This window comes from Macaca thibetana, chromosome 4 (genome assembly GCF_024542745.1).
Source record: "Macaca thibetana thibetana isolate TM-01 chromosome 4, ASM2454274v1, whole genome shotgun sequence".
NCBI classification, from domain to species: Eukaryota; Metazoa; Chordata; class Mammalia; order Primates; family Cercopithecidae; genus Macaca; species Macaca thibetana.
The window spans coordinates 163,636,830-163,652,162 of NC_065581.1; the positions used below are offsets into that span (position 1 = coordinate 163,636,830).

Below are 15,333 nucleotides of genomic sequence, written 5' to 3' on the forward strand. Positions count from 1 at the left end.
CACCTTATACATAAATCAAAATGGATTAAATACTTAAATGTAAGACCTAAAACTAAGAAACTACTACAAAAAACATTGGGGAAATGCAACAGGGCATTGGTCTGGACAAAGATTTTTTTGAGTAAGACCTCAAAAGCACAGGCAACCAAAGCAAAAATTGACATGTGATCACCTCAAGCTTAAAAACTTCTGCAAAGCAAACAAAGTGAAGATACAACCTACAGAACAGGAGAAAATATCTGCTAACTATTCAACTGACAAAAAATTAATAACCTGAATATATAAGGAACTCAAACAGATCAATAGTTAAAAAAAAAAAATCTGAGCAAAAAATTAGCAAAAGATCCGAATAGGTATTTCTCAAGAGAAGAAAGACATACAAATACCCAACAGATATATGAAAAAATGCTCAATATCACTACTCATCAGGAAAATGCAAATCAAAACCACAGTGAGATATCATCTTACCTCAGTTAAAATGACTATCGTCAAAAAGACAGGAAACAACAAATGCTAGTGAAGAAAGGGGAATGCTCGTACACTATTGGTAGGAATGTAAATTACTACAGCCATTATGGAAAACAGTATGGAGGTTCCTCAAAAAACTAAAATCAGAACTACCATAAAATGCAGTGGCACTGCTGAGTATGCACCTCAAAGAAAGGAAATCAGCATATCAAAGATATATCTGTCCTCCCATGTTTATTGCAGCACTATTCATAGTAGCCAAATCTGTAATCAACCTAAGCACTCATTAATGGGTGAATGGATAAAGAAAATGTGATATATATATATATATACAAAACAAATATTATTCAGCCATGAAAAATACAATCCTATCATTTGCAGCAACATGGATGGAACTAGAGTTCGTTAAGTGAAATAAGCCAAGCACAGAAAGACAAAAATTGCACGTTCTTGCTCATATGTGAGAGGCTAGAAAAGGGATCTCATAAAAGAAGAGAATAAGCTGGTAGTTACCAGAGGCTGGGAACACCAGTGAGAAGAAATTGTTCAGAGTCGTTGGTTAACAGGTACAAAATTATAGTTATATAGAAGGAATAAGATCTAGTATTTGGTAGCAAAATAGGGGGACCAATCATTAAACCTGAGTAGTAGGTTTGGGATATTCTCAACACAAAGAAATGATAAATGTTTGCAGTAGTGGATATCTCAATTACCCAGATTTGATTATTACATTGTATGCTTGTATCAAATATCACCTGTACCTCATAAATATGTATAATTACTATGTATTCATAATAATATATTCATATTTTTAAATTTTAAAATACATAAATACCAAAGATCCATCTTTATGATAATGTGAACACACAATTAACAAAAATAATGGAATATGCCAAATAACTCTTTTTTTTTTTTTTTTTGAGACGGAGTCTCTGTCACCCAGGCTGGAGTGCAGTGGCCGGATCTCTGCAAGCTCCGCCTCCCGAGTTTACACCATTCTCCTGCCTCAGCCTCCTGAGTAGCTGGGACTACAGGCGCCCGCCACCTCGCCCAGCTAGTTTTTTTTTGTATTTTTTAGTAGAGACGGGATTTCACCGTGTTAGCCAGGATGGTCTCGATCTCCTGACCTCGTGATCCGCCGGTCTCGGCCTCCCAAAGTGCTGGGATTACAAGGGCGAGCCACCGCGCCCGGCCCAAATAACTCTTTATAGATGAATTCATATCAACTTTATCTTCTTTCTAGTTACCAGATGGTGGACTCATGTTTATTTATAATTCAGATCAAGGCATTCAACACATTTTCTGGTTTCCAATACCAAAAAATATAAATAAAATATATGAAAATTCCATGTAAGAATGTAATTTCAACATCTGAGACAAAAAAATTGAAGGAAAAAGAGAAAAGTGTCCAAAATTAGGTTCTATGCAAACCATTTCAAAAATGTGGGGCTTTTTTCTTATCATGAAAATATACTAATAGTTAATATATTATTTATTAGTATCCCACTTACTAAACCTTCCAACACTACATGTTTTGGCAAAGTAATTTATGCCCCATTAATTTAATATCCTTCTTCCTTATATATACTAGCACAGAAACCATCTGTTATATATTAAACCACACAAATGCAATTTAATCTGAATTTTAGACTATCAAATTGTAGGTTTAGGGAGCATAATTTAAATCCTACTTATTCTAAGAATAAAATATCTAACTGCTTTATTCGCATTAAAATTAAATCCCAATTCTAGAATCATTGAAAGGAAAACATATATAATAACTACATTATTTGAGAAAGAAAGAAAACTTCATTTATTTGTTGAAAAAAACTTAAGATATCAGGCAGCACAAATATTTTCATTATTAACTATTTAAATTTATAGGTACAATGATAGTGATATGGTCTGTTGTTGAATATTTTAGACACAATCATAGTAATAAAAATTACTGACCACAAAAGGTGGCATTCTACTTACAATTTTAAATGACTGTGGGTTCATCAATCACCCTCTGGAATACTAAGTAACTTACCTTTAAGAAATTAATGTTATGATTACAGTTGAGGTTTTTAAGAAATTAATCCACTTATTTTAAATATTATTCTAGTACAAAAACATGGCAAATATAGTCATGCTACCATCCACTTCTTCATGCACCCTTTCTCATACCACCAACACTGTCAACTCATAATTTTTTACATTAGGGGCCAAAAGGAGACACTGCTGATTGTCAAGGTAACTCATGATTCTTCCTACATATAACTGAAATATTGGAATGGCATTAGTGGTGGGAAATTGTTTTCCATTTTAGAATATTCTTATAAGAAATGCAAAACAATGGACCTTCATTATATCTTAATGTTTATTTAATAATGTATTTATACTTTGTATAAATATAGATGTGTAAATGTTAAATCATTTAGTAATCTGAATCTTGAAGGGTACCAGCGGGACAAAATTTACTGTCAAATTTACTTTGCCTAAAAATACAACATTTAGTGGGCAATATATGCCTAGATAGTTTTCTTTTTTCCCCAAGTTTTTTAAAAATAAATGTATAGCTGTATGATGAAACGTGTTTAAAACTCTGCTTCGAAGCTATATTTTATTCTGAGGATGTATCGGCCTTAATGCTTTCTGAGGAAGTTTTTATATATTCCCTAAATGAGTACTACAGGTTATAAAATAAATAAATGCAGTCTCTAATTTCCATATATCACTGAAAAAATGGTGGTTTGGAATTTAGGTTCAGAGATCAACTTTTAAAAGGTAATTTTCCTCTCAACTGTAGATAGAATTTTATGTATCTGAAATGAAAATGCTATGAAAGCAATACAATTAAACTGAAGAGTTAGAAAAAAAAAGACTCTGAAATTTAAATCTTTGAAGACTTGTCATGTTACACATTTCCCAAAACCTCCTTCTCCCTATCTGTTGAAACAAAATAGACAGTAACTCACTGTAATCTCCCCTTTCTCTGTTAAGACTCTTCCCTGACAGGGAAACTACAAGTTTGGACTTTGCTTAAACCCACTGCCAGACTAACTAGAAGAAAGCAGTAAATTACAACTCCTTCCTTCTATTTGTAGACTGAGAACCCTTTAACAATTTAATAATCCCAGCACCTAAACAGAACTTGACACTCAGTTTGCTGAATGAATGAAAACACAAGGGACCTGTGGGAATTAAAATACACATTGGCCAGGAGCAGTGCAGCACGGCCGGTAATCCCAGCACTCTGGGAGGCTGCGGTGGGGGGATCACTTGAGGTGAGGAGTTGGAGACCAACCTAGCCAACATGTTGAAACCCTGTCTCTAATAAAAAAAAATACAGGCCGGGGGCGGTGGCTCATTCCTGTAATCCCAGCACTCTGGGAGGCCGAGGCGGGCGGATCGCGAGGTCAGGAGATCGAGACCATCCTGGTTAACACGGTGAAACCCCGTCTCTACTAAAAATACAAAAAATTAGCCGGGCATGGCGGCGGGCGCCTGTAGTCCCAGCTACTCAGGAGGCTGAGGCAGGAGAATGGCGTGAACTCGGGAGGCGGAGCTTGCAGTGAGCCGAGATCGCCCCACTGCACTCCAGCCTGGGTGACAAAGCGAGACTCCATCTCAAAAAAAAAAAAAAAAAAAAAAAAAATACAAATAGTAGCCGGGTGTGCTGGTGTGCACCTGTAATCCCAGCTACTCCAGAGGTTGAGGCAGGGGAATCACTTGAACCTTAAGGCAGAGGCTGCAGTGAGCCGAGCACGCACCACTGCACTCCAGCCTGGACGACAGAGCAACACTTTGCTCAAAAATCAATCAATCAATCAATCTATTATATAATATCTTCCCTCAAGAGGCTATTAAATGAATATGAGGGAGAGAAGCATAAAAATAGCTCTGTGTCCCTGTAGTATGAGAATCAAATGTAGTGACCCTCACTCAGGCTGTTTCACTTGGAGGTTTAGTATTTAACCCTCCCTAATTTATTCATTCATTCAAAAATGTGAGGAATACAAAAATTACTATGATACACGCAGTTCATGCCTTCAAATTGATCTCAGAGTAAGTGACTCATGATTCTATCGAGATTCAGATGCTGGACACTTGGTGATCCTTTAGCTTCCCTTTGCAAGTTTAGTCAAATAGAAATCTATTGGAAACAAAATAAAAATTCCGCTACGATACTCAAATCAAACATGGTCAGCATTCACACTGCTTACAGTTGTTTTTTCCTTTTATTATTATTTTTGACTTATAATAATTGTACATATTTATGGGGTACAGTGTGTTACACGGTTTTACTTCATTTTCTTTTTTCTAAATGACAAGAAATGAAATAATTTAGATAGGCTTGTCACATTTTCAACAAGCTATCCTCCAATATCTTCTATCTGTCACAGTTTCTGTTTCTGGTTCCACTCATGGAAATAAAAACACTTCCTGAAAATCCTCTCCACAAAAATTTTCTTCCTCAAAAAGTTTTCAGTGAAGCAACATGGAAGGAGAATAAGGCATACTTGAGAAGAGGACTTTCTTTTTGTTTTGTTTTGTTTTTTTGTTTGTTTGAGACAGAGTCTCACTCTGCTTCCCAGGCTGGAGTGCAGTGGTGTGATCTCGGCTCACTGCAACCTCCAGCTCCCAGGTTCAAGTGATTATTGTGCCTCAGCCTCCCAAGTAGCTGGGATTACAGGCATGCGCCACCACGCCTAGCTAATTTTTGTATTTTTTAGTAGAGACAGGGTTTTACCATGTTGCCCAGGCTGGTCTTAAACTCCCTACCTCAAGGGATCTGCCCACCTTGGCCTCCCAAAGTGCTGGGATTATAGTCATAAGCCACAGCGCCCAGAGAATAGGATATTTTTTAAAGAAACAGGAAGAAAGGAAAGAAGGGAGGAAAGGATGAAGGGAGGAAGCCTGGCTTTTATATCGGCCTCAAGGGCCATGCTACAGAATTTCACTGAACATGAAGGGGTATATGATGAGATACATTCTTTTGATGAACACCCTCAGACGACAGGCTGACAGGGATTTTACTAGGCTGCACAGTAGAATGTAAAGTTCCTTTGTATATGCTTCCACTGCTTGTATCCCTGTTTACTGCTGATGCACTCTGCTATGTGGTTCTACGTCTATTCCCACAACTAGATGGTAAACTCCAAGTCACATCTCACTCAGCCTCTTTCTACCATCCTTAGCCCTCTGCAAGGTCAAATAAAAAACATCTCGTTATAAGAAAAAAAAAAAAAGTGAGGAGGACAATAACTGAGTAGGGTTTCAGTTACACACTGCTGGTTTTAATAATTATTTAGCTCTTCTGTACATGTGTTCAATAAAGTATTATTTGATAAATATAGGAAACAAAGATTTGGGAGGTAGGAAATGACACACTGACATGTTTATAAAATTCAAGAGTTAGTTTTCATGGCAGCACTACTATAGGCAGAATTTTTCATTTTCTAAGGACCTGTATTCAATTTCGTATCCCACAAAGACCATATATTCTTACACTATACTATTATCCCTCATTACATAGCAAGTTGAAATTTGCATCTTTATATATCAAGGGCTTAAGCAAAGCTGAGCCACACTTTTCAAAGTGTCGAACATTTCAACTGTTTTCAAATGTTTGAGGTTTATAAAAACTAAATTATGCTTTGTCAAGCTTTTTTTAAGGTTATTAAATGTCAAGATTGAGAAGACAATGCTTGTTTCTCACTTATTATTTCTCTTCTCCCCTCCCTCTCAATCCACACTCACAGGCATACACATACAAACACATTTGCATACACACACTTTAAAAACTACTTCATATTTCAGCACAAAAGCCCTCATTAAAAAAATTACCGCTATAAAAAATGAATAACAAAATTTCAGAAACTTTAAAAACTAGTGAGGAAAATTACCTTTACTTCTAACACCATAACATTTTAATAACAATGATACATTTTTATTCATTGTTATTAGACATTTTAGAACTTTAAGATAACACCTTTTTACCTTAATAAAATTTCCCCCAAAATAGTATTTTTGTGTTTTTAATATAAAAGTTATACAACAAAACCTGCACATTCTGTACATGTATCCCAGAACTTAAATTTTAAAAATAAAGTTATACAGTCAAAAACACATATAAAATTGTCACAATAAAAACAATATTCACAGAAATAAGTTTAGCCAAATACAAATCCATTTGAAACAAAATAAAAATTATACCACAATATTCAAATCAAACAATCCAATATATTAATATACATTCAATTTGAGGAAAAATTTATTTTGCTTCACATCCCCTTTGAGTCTCTAGTTGTTTATTCGTGAATATAACTGCTTCTTAAGCAGTCTCTGCATTAAAAATACATGTGTTTCAGAGACTAAGAGAACAGCATGCAAAGAGACTCCTACTGTAGAAAGCTACTTTGCAGAAAATTTAAACCACGATGTGCTTAAAATGCCAGGATCTCAAAAGTTAAAACAGTGGTTCTCCACTCCTTTTCTCATTTCATGAGAGTTTAGATCAAAAAGATATCCTTGTTCTTTTACTGAAAGTTTACTGACGGCAAATCTTCCAGAGTCTGCGTATGAATGAAAAGCCAAGTCTACAGTGCTTTCCAAATATAAAAATTGTTTTTATATTGGCTTCTTTTTGTAAAGGATTTCTTTTTGTAAAACACTTCTCTTTATAAAATATAATAAGTATATCTTTGAAATATATACTATGAATAATGTTTATCTCATCACTAAAAGTAATCCTTAAATAAAATCAAGTATAATATTGACTTCTGCATTTTTCAATATGGTTGTATCTTAATCAACCAAATTCTCAAAATTTGTCAAGTTTTTATTTTTAATTAGTCAAGGATCTTTCCTTTGCATTTATTTGTTCTCTAACTTATTTTATCTTTTTAAATGGAATAACTCTGATAGAATTAAAATGGTAATTTTTGTCTATGTTATATTTCGCTCTCTAGAATAGATTAAATGCATGGTCTTTTGCGGTAAGATAGAAAAAGTTGGTTTAAAATGAGATCTTACCTTCTGATTTGTTGTTCTTCCTCTTCAGCCATTTCTCTACTGTCTCTGCACTAACACTTTCAGATACAAATTCATCTAATACCTGGGGGTGAAGAGAAAGATATGCCTTCACTTTTTCATCTGTCAAACCTGTAAAAGAATTGAAAAGAATAAAATTCACCTATACAACTTCTTCATATAAATGAAAGGTATAGTATCACAACACATTATGCTAAGACCCAGCAACCTCTCTTCTAATGGAGAGAGGGCTGGAAAGAGTGGGAAGGGGAAGTTATTGCTTAATGGGCATAGAGTTTCTACTGGGAGTGACGGCAAACTTTTGGAACTAGACAGGTGAATACTGCCCAACATGGGGAATATATGTAATGCCACTAAATTATATGCTTAAAACAGCATTTAAAATGGTTAAAACACCATTTTTCATATATGCGTGTGTATGTGTGTGTGTGTGTGTATGACCACAATAAAAAAGAATGTAGTTAGTTTAGCAATTTTAAACTACAGATATTACATCATGTTACACAGTTGTTTCTAACAATAAATTTCAGAGTTACATATGAACCAATGCTAAGATCCAATGCTGTACATTAAGGCTTACAGAGTACTTATTTTTTCGGTATATAGTTACCATAGATTTACTGGTCAAAGCAAGTGAAACTCTAGCAAGAGTAGTAAACAGGAAAATCTAGCACTGAAACATTATAGGTGCTAAAAAAAGATTTAATACATAAATGAATAAATTTTTATCGTTTATTGCCTTACAACACAAATCCTTCCTTTTTCTCAAAGGCATTAAACCCAGTGGTATAACTAATGTTCAGTTCAGAATAATCTTGACATTCATTCATTCATTAATATTCTGTGTATGTAGTCAGTTTCACTGAAATAGTTTTCATAGTCTAATGATAAACATAAGATTTACATATACATATGCAATGCATGTGCAATACACATATGCAATGTATGTGTGATATACATATGCAATGTATACTACATATACATTACATATACATATGTAATGTATACATTATATGTATGTGTACATGTGTACATGTGTACATTACATATACATCTGTAATGTGTGCATTACATATACATATGTAATGTATACATTATATGTATGTGTAATGTGTACATACATTATACATAAGATTTTCAAACAAAGTATTTTCACATGTTTTCACATCTCACATATAAAGTATATGTTTTCAATCTGGTGCTTTGGGTCGGTATGCCATTTCATTAAACAACCCCAAACACAAACAGGCTTTGAATAATTATCCTTCGGTGATGGGAATTATTTTTACTACCGTATCTTTTCTGTGAATTATTTGAATAAACTACCCTTTTTAGGGATGGTTAGGCTTAAAAAAAAGGCAATGGAAAGCTGCACTCTGAGAAAGAAAAGAAGGAAAGGAAGCTTATCTTTATGACTCCAGGGAGTAGGCTGTATGTTTCCCCAAACAGACAAAACAGAGAATTCATATGTGTTAATTAATTCTGCTGGGAACTAAAGTCACAACTGTTGGGATTCTACAACAGAATGGTATAACTGAAAAGGAAAATGACTTATTTCAATGAAATTGGTAGTTAAATAGTCAATTTAAACACACACACACACAGAGTTGTATAAGACAAATGAAATAAGACCCCTGGCTATATTCACCTGCAAAAGGGCTCCAGTGGTGTAAAATTCAGTGTGAGAAATTCTATAAAATGCTAAATATAATTGACTCAATAAAGTAAGTGCTCTCCTGACACAGCAAATTATAGTCCCTAGAAACCAAAGATGCAGGTTACTACAGTAAGCTGATAGCATACTTGACCTTTGAGAAGATAGATAATGCAAATTTCATGCTCTCCTTAGGTCCTCCATATTCAATATTGACTCCTTCTTAAAATTTCTTTCTGCCACTCCCATGACACAAGGCTATAGAATTTTTATCCTAACTTTCTAATTGCTCTTGAATTCTGCTTTCTCTTCAACAATCCATAATGATGACACCAAAATCTAAATCAGGAATCTTAACATATTTTTAATCTCTAGTCTAGCTCTTTTCCCATCACCTCAAGCTCCATCTTAAGTCAAAACTACATGAGTTATCTCCTTCTCGCTTCTTCCCAAAGAGATTTTAACTCTTGGTTTTCCTTTTTGTGTTACTATTACTCTACATTTTCCCAGAAACTGAGGCTGAAAAACATAGTAATAACTAATTCCTCCTTGTCACCTCATTTCATCTTAGTGCATTACCATACAAGTCACATTTGCCAAATTACATGTCAGATAAAAGATGTGTATCCAAAATAAACAACAAAAGAAAAACACTCTTAAAACTCAACAGTAAGAAAACAATCAACCCAACTGAAAAATGGGCCAAAGGCCACTTCAGTAAAGAAGCTATAGATATGGCAATAAACATTTTAAAAGATGCTCATTTGTTTTTTTGTTTTGTTTTGTTTTGTTTTTTTGAGACAGAGTCTCGCTGTGTGGCCCAGGCTGGAGTGCAATGGCCGGATCTCAGCTCACTGCAAGCTCTACTTCCCGGGTTCACGCCATTCTCCTGCCTCAGCCTCCCAAGTAACTGGACTACAGGCGCCCGCCACCTCGCCCAGCTAGTTTTTTTTTTTTTTTTTTTTTTTGCATTTTTTAGTAGAGACGGGGTTTCACCGGGTTAGCCAGGATGGTCTCAATCTCCTGACCTCGTGATCCGCCCGTCTCGGCCTCCCAAAGTGCTGGGATTACAGGGTTGAGCCACCACACCCGGCCAAGATGCTCATTTGTTAATTGTGAATTGAAGTTAAAACAAAAATGAGACTTATATTACACATCTATTGGAATGGCTAAAATTAAAAAACAAAAAAACTGACGGTACCAATTATTGGCATGGATGCAAAGCAACAAAAATTATCATTTAATCCTGATAAGGATGCAAAATGCTACAGTGACTTTGAAAGGCTGTTTTGCAGTTTCTTACAAAGCTAAATACAGTCTTTCTGTGTGACCCAAAAATCACACTAGTAAGCGTTTGCCCAATCGATATGAAGACTGATGTCCACACAAAAACCCGCATGTGAGTGTTTTTGGCGGCTTTACTCATAATCACCCAAATCTGGAAGCAATCAAGACATTCTTCAATACGCAAATTGGATAAACAAACTGTGATACATCCATACGACCAGATATTTCACACTAAAAAGAAACGGGCTAACAAGCCATGAAGTAACATGGATGAGTCTTAAACGCATATTGCTATGAGAAGAAAAGTCAGTCTAAAAAGGATACACAATATATGATTCCAACTATACAACATTGGAGAAAATGCATAAGCTGTAGAGGTAGTAAAAAGATCAGTGACTACCAGGAGTTCAAGGGGAAAGGGCAAATTATGAATGGGTAAAGTACAGGGGATCTTTTAGGATGATGAAACTATTCTGTAAGACTACTATAATGATGAATACATGACGCTATGCATTTGCCAAAAATCTGTAGAACTTTATAGCACAAAGAATAAACAGCCATGCATGCAAATTTTTAAAAACTCACTTACAAGGTCAGGGGGTCTCAGGATGGAAAGCATAATGCAACCAAAGAATCTAAATATATTACACACATATAAAACAACCTCCCTGAAGCCGGTGGCAGAGGATAAGGTGCTAACGTATATAACTTTGAAAATAAGTGGGGTCTGTGATAATAAAATGCAAATAAACTGTACATAAGCACCACACTCTAGCTGGTAAAGCTGTTGTCCCAAGAGGGTACAGTTTAACACTGGTCAATTAAACAAATGAGTGGCAGACGGTGGGAACAAGATTTCTCAATGGTAGCATGGGATGTTACAGATAAACAAAAGGAAGAGTTCAGAATGATCCATGTGGTAATGAATTAGAGTTGGAGATATCAGTGAACTCATGTATGACAATACAAATAAAAACGGTTACATATAGGAATATTGGTAGATACGTGTATCTCGTAAATACACACAAGTCTCACTTTGCTAGGTTAGCGGAGACGGCCTAGAAGCAACAATATCCTGGTATAATTGCATATATATAGCACCTAGAGCTTGGTTGCTAGTACCAGTCTACAACAAAAGGAACCAAGACTCCATGAAGAAACAGCTAAAGTTAGGGTAAGAACAGAAAATACATAAGCTTGGAGTAGCCAATCATTTAAAATTTGCTACCAGTAAATCGCACAGACAGACTAATACAGATAACTATTCCAAAGTAATTGTGTATATTTGAGCGAGTATATTTTTAAATATATTGTTCATACTAATAAACTACCTCCTTTCATCTACGTAACATTTTGCCAGAGTGCAAACAGATAAAACTAATTAAACTGACTTTCATCTTCATTTCATTTTTCAACAGCTGGCAGGAGTACTAATGAGGATGGGCTGGTTAAAAGTAATAAATGATAGAAGAGAAGCACATAGTTATTGATAGACTGAATGATCAGGGTAAGTCAGGAAGAGCTGATGAATTTCATTAATTTTCACAATGCAGTTTGCAAGTGCCCATGGAAAATGTCATGAAGGATTACAATCTAAACGAAACCACACTGAAAAGCAGAGTGGTACATGTAGCAGTTAGATTTAACACTGACCTGAAGATACGTAACAAAAGGCATAATAAAGACTGATGAATATTTTAGTACAGATAATTGCTTCTGTGGCTAACAGCCAGCAATCTGAGGGGTAGATAAGAATTAACTTTATTTTCTTGCTGAGTAATTCTTTTAAAGAACTAGATAAACATCACATCAATATCTCTACTTCAACATTTTGACATTGAGACACAGAGCAGTGATGAAAAGGATTGGCATCTTTGAGTTTCCATGCATAGTAATGCAAAATATCAGTAAAAAGTAATAACGTCAACAATGATACATTTTTGTATCTTTGTTGTTAAATATAGTAGCATTGAGGCTACTTTTCTCCTGTCTTCACAGAAATCTTACAAGCTTCTCATAATGTAACACATTATTATGCTACCCTTTTGGTTTTTGCTTTCTGCAAGCCACAAATTCAACTCTTTTTCAGATGAAGATTTTGCATGTATACACATATGTATAAATATACATTTAAAACTTTTATCAAACCACACAAAAAATGTAGTGGCCCTATGTACTCAACAGCCAGCTTCAACAATTACCAATTCATAGCCACTATTTTCCATCTCTACCACCTACTCTCCTCTCATATAATTTCAAAGCAAATCCAAGAAATTATTTTAATATATTAATACATTTCAATATGTATCTCCAAAAGATAAAAATATTCTAACCATAAATGCTACTATCACACCTAAAGAGACGTTATTATTTTTAATTCCATCAGAAATATCCAAGCTTTAAATCTCTTTTTTTTTTTTTTTTTTTTTTTTTTTTACAGCTTGTTCGTCTGAACTAGGACACAAGTAAATCAAGTAAATTCAACATGTTACAGTAGTTTGGTATTTCATTTTTAAAATCATATTTAGGTCCCTTTGTCCAACAATATTCCCCTCCATCTCTTACTTTCCCCCATTATAACTTATTTCTGAATAAAATAGGTTTTTACTCTATGGTTTACTTCAATCTTGATTTTTCTGACTTTATCCCTGTGGAGCTTAGCATGTTCCTCCGCTCTCTGCATTTCTTGAAAATTGACATTAGACCTCAAGGCCTGAAGAGATGTAGGTTCCATTTGGGGGTACAAGCAATTTGGCCAGTGTTACTGCACACTTCTGTCAGAAGTTTTTTGTGATATCAGCAGCATTAGAGGCTCCTGAGTGATTAATTCAGTAGGGCTTGACAATGGTGATGTTCCTCATTCTATCATGCCTTCTTCATTTATTAGCTGAAATAATATGAAGAGAAACTTAGCTTCATCTACTATGTGGTTGTCCAGTGGGACAGTTCATCTAGATCAAACAAGACAAATGGTTCACCAGTTTTGAAAATAATGAGTGGATACAGCAATGTTCTCCCATGGGTAAACAACTAAAAAATAATAGTATTACTATGAAACCACATATTTGAATAAATTTGATCTGTTCCTTCCATTGTAACCATTATCCTTAACTGGTGCTCAAATTGTCCCATCTTTCAGCCAGGTGGAGGAGCCTCTTCAAGCAGCTTCAGTCATTCTGACAAGAACCTAGTAGATCTCAACAGCTTCCATCCTCTGCTAGTATGAGATATCTTAGGTTCCTCTTGTTCATTTTCTGCCCCAGCTATAGATTCATACATTTTTTTCCTCAGGATCTCTAGCTCCTTTCAGTGAATAGAAGTATTCCAATTTCAGGAAAATGGAACTAGATTACATAATCATTCATTGTTCTATCACACAACAAACATATAAGGTGGATTTCTTTATCCTTTGAGATATATACCAGTACAAATACACGTTATTATGGTTTTTTCTGTTTTTGTTTGAGACAGAGTCTCGCTGTGTCACTCAGGCTGGAGTGCAGTGGCGCGATCTCAGCTCACTGCAAGCTCCGTCTCTCAGGTTCATGCCATTCTCTTGTCTCAGCCTCCCGAGTAGCTGGGACTACAGGCGCCTCTCACCAAGCCTGGCTAATTTTTTGTATTTTTAGTAGAGATGGAGTTTCACCGTCTTAGCCAGGATGGTCTCGATCTCCTGACCTCATGATCCACCTGCCTCGGCCTCCCAAAGTGCTGGGATTACAGACGTGAGCCACCGCACCTGCTCACAATATTATGTTTTAAAGTCACTTGAAATATTCATCTCTCTGTGGCTATGTCACCAACTGAATGCAAATTAGGTTCATTTCTGATATATCTTTAAATGTGTCTTTATAATAATATATTATACTAATAAGCTAAAGTCTTTATTTCTGAAGTCTTATCACCTTAATATCCATAAAAATTATTTATTTTAAAAGTCACTTTCAAATCAGAGGCTAAAGAATTATTGCTTTACTCATTCTAAGAAATAATGCTAAATTAGTAATCATAGGTACTAAAGGATCTCTTGTAAGAATTAGGCAAAAGCATTTTTCAGTATTAATTCTACCATTTTAATTGTGGAGAAAGATCCCAATTTTGTGTCTGTATTAATTTTAAAAACCAGTCAAAAGCATATGGCAAGTATCCAGTATATCATTCCTCCTCTCCCATTATGCCTCTCCCCCACGACACCTGAGTTCTGGTTCCTACAACTCCATATCACAGTGCTTTTACATGCCCTAAAACAGGTCTTCTTGACCTTAAAAGAATTATTTCCTGCCACATTAAGTATCTTATCTCAAGCCCTCTGTCCTTCCTCAATCACAGAAGGGAAAATATATTAAATTTCCATTATCTCACAGTAACTAAACTCAGCTAGGTTAGGGAAAACCTTTAAAAAAAATCTAAAGTATATGTAACCAATAATCTTTTATTTATTGTAATAATTCTCTCAATTTTGTAATTTCTTCTGTGTTTAGTCCAGATACAAACAATAAGTAAAATCATTTTCAGCTTCTTACAGTGTCAGTCCAACTGTAAGATAAATTTGGGGGAAAATACCACCATACCACCATCTCACGCTGTTAATTACTGAACTATAATAGTCCAGTTATCAAAGAACAGCTTGAACTGTGAGGGGACTGAAATGCATGTCATATGAGGAGTGGGTGAATGAGTACAAATGTTTAGTTTGAAGAACACAAGATTCTTGGTGGTCATTGCTATTTAATCTGAATGTTATTTAAGTAAAACAGGTTAAGATATTTTTGGTTCATTCATTTCTTGTTTTGTTTTTTTCCATCCATAAACCCAGGGGGTAAAACTAGGATTAATAATTGAGGAAGTCAGATTAACAATTCAACTTCAGGCAGAATGTTTAGGAA

The 15,333-nt window shown here is 35.0% G+C and overlaps 1 protein-coding gene across 8 annotated transcripts in view; it reads right to left on the reverse strand.

The window, feature by feature from the left end:
- PDE10A (phosphodiesterase 10A) overlaps positions 1-15,333 on the reverse strand; it is a 669,061-nt gene that overhangs the window by 204,524 nt on the left and 449,204 nt on the right. For all 8 annotated transcript variants that reach the window (XM_050789384.1, XM_050789383.1, XM_050789385.1 and 5 more), the window contains one exon: positions 7,489-7,617. In XM_050789384.1, the coding sequence (XP_050645341.1) occupies positions 7,489-7,617 (129 nt within the window). The remainder of the gene's footprint in view (positions 1-7,488; positions 7,618-15,333) is intronic.